The sequence below is a fragment of the Eimeria mitis genome, genomic scaffold (assembly GCF_000499745.2).
Source record: "Eimeria mitis Houghton genomic scaffold, Emh_scaff179, whole genome shotgun sequence".
Classification (NCBI taxonomy): Eukaryota; Apicomplexa; class Conoidasida; order Eucoccidiorida; family Eimeriidae; genus Eimeria; species Eimeria mitis.
The window spans coordinates 466-4,489 of NW_013570108.1; the positions used below are offsets into that span (position 1 = coordinate 466).

At 51.9% G+C, this 4,024-nt stretch overlaps 2 protein-coding genes across 2 annotated transcripts in view; one reads left to right on the plus strand and one right to left on the minus strand.

Moving 5' to 3' along the window:
- Positions 1–277: 277 nt before the first annotated feature.
- Positions 278–2,231, plus strand: EMH_0002120 (ribosome biogenesis protein SSF1, putative; the record flags this gene model as incomplete). Its single annotated transcript, XM_013495855.1, has 5 exons — positions 278–289; positions 424–1,009; positions 1,254–1,338; positions 1,569–1,829; positions 1,937–2,231. The coding sequence occupies 5 exons, from the start codon at positions 278–280 to the stop codon at positions 2,229–2,231; spliced, it is 1,239 nt and encodes a 412-aa protein (XP_013351309.1).
- A 438-nt stretch (positions 2,232–2,669) lies between these two features.
- Positions 2,670–4,024, minus strand: part of EMH_0002130 (WD repeat-containing protein 33, related) — a gene marked incomplete at both ends in the record, with an annotated part of 3,266 nt that continues 1,911 nt past the window's right edge. Inside the window, 5 exons of the mRNA XM_013495856.1 lie at positions 2,670–2,779; positions 3,014–3,089; positions 3,241–3,267; positions 3,444–3,502; positions 3,943–4,022. Coding sequence (XP_013351310.1) covers positions 2,670–2,779; positions 3,014–3,089; positions 3,241–3,267; positions 3,444–3,502; positions 3,943–4,022 — 352 coding nt within the window. The remainder of the gene's footprint in view (positions 2,780–3,013; positions 3,090–3,240; positions 3,268–3,443; positions 3,503–3,942; positions 4,023–4,024) is intronic.

Consider the following 4,024-nt stretch of genomic DNA (forward strand, 5'->3'; position numbering starts at 1 on the left):
AGCCCCCTCTCCTTGTCTTAAGCAGCAGCAGCAGCAGCAGCAGCAGCAGCAGCAGCAGCAGCAGCAGCAGTGGCAGCAAGGGTGCTGAGGGTTTGGGGAGGCTGCAGGCGCTGCAGCTAACGACCTCCATGCTGCGCTCGCTCTTCTCCCCCGTAGACCTCCGAACAGCCAGGGTCCTAAACCCTACTAAACCCCACTAAACCCTAATAAACCCTAATAAACCCTTATAAACCCTAAACCCTAGGAGAAGCAGCACCCTGCATAAACCCGCAGCCCTATGACTCCCCCCGTATAAACCCTAATAACCCGTAAACCCTAACAAAGACGAACACTTGATGGTTTTGAATCGGCATTTGCGGATGCTTGCGTCTAGGGTTTAGGGTTTAGGGTTTAGGGTTTAGGGTTTAGGGTTTGTGCGCTCAGCTGAACGACTTTCGTCGCGTTGCATTTTTCCGTTCTGTCTCTGAGCAAGAGGCCAACAGCAGCAGCAGCAGCAGCAGCAGCAGCAGCAACAGCAGCAGCAGCAGCAGCAGCAGCAGCGAAGGCGTTCGCTATCAGTTTCGGCATTATACTGTTTCCTTAAAGGCAGCAGATATTACAACGGGGGTAGAGAGCCTCCTCAAGGCTTCATCTGGTGGTGCTGCTCAGAAGCAGCTGCTGCAGCAGCTGCAGCACAAGCAGGCAGATGCATGCGATTTGCTGCTGGCAGCAGAGCAGCAGCAGCAGCAGCCGCAACAGCAGCAGCAGCAGCAGCAGCAGCAGCAGCAGCAGCAGCAAAGCCAACGCGTCGTATTTGGTGCAGCAACTGGCCCCTCTCGCATATCAAAGGGCAGCAATTTGCAGGTAATACTGCCGAGCAAGCAGCAGCAGCAGCAGCAGCAGCAGCAGCAGCAGCAGCAGGAGCAGCAGCAGCAGCAGGAGCTGTCTATGGCGGTGCAACTGAGAGAGATCGGCCCCCGACTCGACTTGCTGCTCATTAAGATTGAAAATGATGTCTGCACTGGCGAAGGTAAACCCTAAACCCTAAACCCTAAACCCTAAAACCCTAAACCCTAAAACCCTAAACCCCTAATCCCTAAGCACCCACAACCTAAAACCCTAAACCATAAAACCCTAACATTTCCCTCTCAGTTGCTGCACGCCACATAGAGATAGACGGGCTGCTCCTGGCGCATCTGCTGCTGCTGCATGCGTTGCTGCTGCATCTGCTGCTGCTGCTGCTACTGCTGCTGCTGCTGCTGCTGCTGCTGCAGTGTTGTATCATAAGCATATTTCGAAGACGCCTGAGGAGTTGAAGATCCTCAAGAAGAAAGAACAGCTCCTTAAAGCAAAGAGGGAGTGAGAATCTAGGGTTTAGGGTTTAGGGTTTAGGGTTTAGGGTTTCACAATTGAATAGAGCTCAGCAAGCAGTGGGATAGTTTTGAACGCGCAGCTCCATTCAGAACACACTGCAGCAGCAGCAGCAGCAGCAGCAAGAGCAGCAGCAGCAGCAGCAATGGCAGCAGCAGCAACAGAAGCTGCTGCAGCAACAGAACTTGCATGCGTGCGAGCTGTTGGTGGCTGTGCAGGGAGGAGCGACAGAAGCTGCTGGAGCTGCTGCAGCCGAAGGGTACTGCCAAGGCAGCAGCAGCAGCAAAAGGAGCAGCAGCAGCAGCAGCAACGGACAAAGCAGACGCATCTACAGATGCCTCAGAAGAAGAAGACGAAGAGCACAGCAGCAGCAGCAGCAGCAGCAGCAGCAGCAGAAAGCGAGACAGAGAAAGCAGCAGCAGAGCGACCGAAGCAGAAGAGTCAGACAGTGACAGAGAGCAGCACACCAAGAGGCCCAAGTAAGCAAAACAAGCCGTAAACCCTAAACCCTAAACCCTAAACCCTAAACCCTTTTGAAACCCTAAACCCTAGATTGGGAGTCAAGGGTTTCTGCGTTGTCTCTCAGGTTCAACCCCTTCACGTTCAAGAAGCGTCAGCCAGCAGCAGCAGCAGCAGCAGCAGCAGCAGCAGGTCAGCAGCAGAAGCAGCAACAGCAGCGTCCTCAGGTTAGGGCCCGGGGTAACCAGCAGCAGCAGCCACAGAAGCAGCAGCACGCCCCGAAGGGGAATACAGCAAAGAAGAGCGGTGCAGCAGCAGCACCAGCAGAAGCAAGAGGCCCGCAGAGCAGCAGCAGCAGCAGCAGCAGCAAGTGGCGAGGCAGCAACAAGAACCGCAAGGTTCCTGGAACAGCTGAGCTGTAAACTTTTGTTTTGTTGGGTTCTGTGGCAAAGCGCATCTGCGGTGTACGTACACCTGACAATATCCGCGCACAACGAACTGTGCCACATGCACATATTTGAATTTCATTTGGGGCTAAAAGAGTTGAAACCCCAATGCGCCGCATGCTAGCTAGCCATCTAGCTAGCTAGCTAGCTAGCTAGATAGCTAGATAGCTAGACGGCTAGCCAATCAACTAGCTAGCTTGCTTGCTGGTTCGTTCGCTAGATAAACAGGATAGCTAGCTAGCTAGCTAGCTAGCTAGCTAGCTAGCTAGGAAGAAGCGCTGAAACCTTCGTTGCCGCGCACTTTAGCTGGCTAGCTTGAAGGCCGCCAAACAAGCGGAGTAGACAACCTGAAAAAGCTGGTGAGAAGCAAAGAACCCGACTCTTGATAAGGGTTTAGGGTTTAGGGTTTAGGGTTTAGGGTCGAGGGTTTAGGGTGTACAGCCCCTTCTCCACCTGACGCTTATCCTGAGAAATATCAATCCGGTCGCAAGAACCGCGCGGGCCAAAAACACTGAAGGCCGACCCTGCAAACACCGAAACCCTCAAAACCCTCAGAAAACCCTAAACCCTAAACCCTTCATTATCCTAAACCCTAGAAAACCCTAACACCCTTTAAAACCCCAAAAGAACAGAAACCCTAGGGAGGTCTAAATATGAGAGCCTCAACCCTAAACTTAACCCTGGAACCTCCAAACCCTGAAAAACCCTAAACCCTAAACCCTAAACCCTAGAAGCAATATACACGCAGAAATACGCACTGCTTCTTTCATAGGGGTCCTTGGCAACGAATTCGTTTAGCTGCCGCTCAATGTTATTCAGAACCTCTTCAACCTCCTGAAGCAACCACAAACCCTAAACCCTAAACCCTAAACCCTAATCTCCCCAGGACAGAAAAAACAAAGAGCCCCAAAACTCATGCTGAATGCTTCGGCCAACCTAGGGTTTACGTGTAGGGTTTAGGGTTTAGGGTTTTGCTGCTGTTCACCTCTGTAGTTAGGTCTTCAGGGGGGAACTGCACAGCAACATAAACCACAAAAGAAACACCAAACCCTAAACCCTAATCCCTATCACCCCAAACCCATATTCTTAAACCCTAAACCACCAGGCTAAAGCCCCAAACCCTTACTCTGGACCCCTGAACTAGCAGGTGAGCGGCTAGGGTTTAGGGTTTGTCTGTTGAGGGCTTACAGGATATAAAATCAAGTGAGACTCTAACGGCACACCCTTATACTCAAACCGCAAGGTTGCTGCACGCATGCAGAAGCAGAAGAAGAAGCAAAAGCAACAGTAGCAGCAGCAGCAGCAACAGTAACAGCAGCAGCAGCAGCAGCAACAGTAACAGCAGCAGCAGCAGCAAAAGTAACAGCAGCAGCAGCAGCAATAGTAGCAGCAGCAGCAGCAACAATAGTAGCAACAGCAGTAGCAGCAGCAGCTGCAACAGCCGGTACAACCGCCCCAAAGTAATCAGGAAGCAGTCCTCATGGCTAGCTGCTTGGCTAGCTGGCTAGCTACATGCTTGTTGAGCCCGTTCCTTACCAGCTGCAGCACAAACACAGCACAAACAACACCAAACCCTAAACCCTAAACCCTAAACCCAATGAATATACCTACACGGAATACCTCAAAACATCCCAGGTCCCACGCGCCACTAAACCCTAAACCCTAAACCCTAAACCCTCGGGCTTACATGTTCTCCGGATAAGTTGAAGCCCCAGCATTACGAGAGTTTCCTGCAGACACAAGCGAAGGGAAACAACGAATGAGCAAAT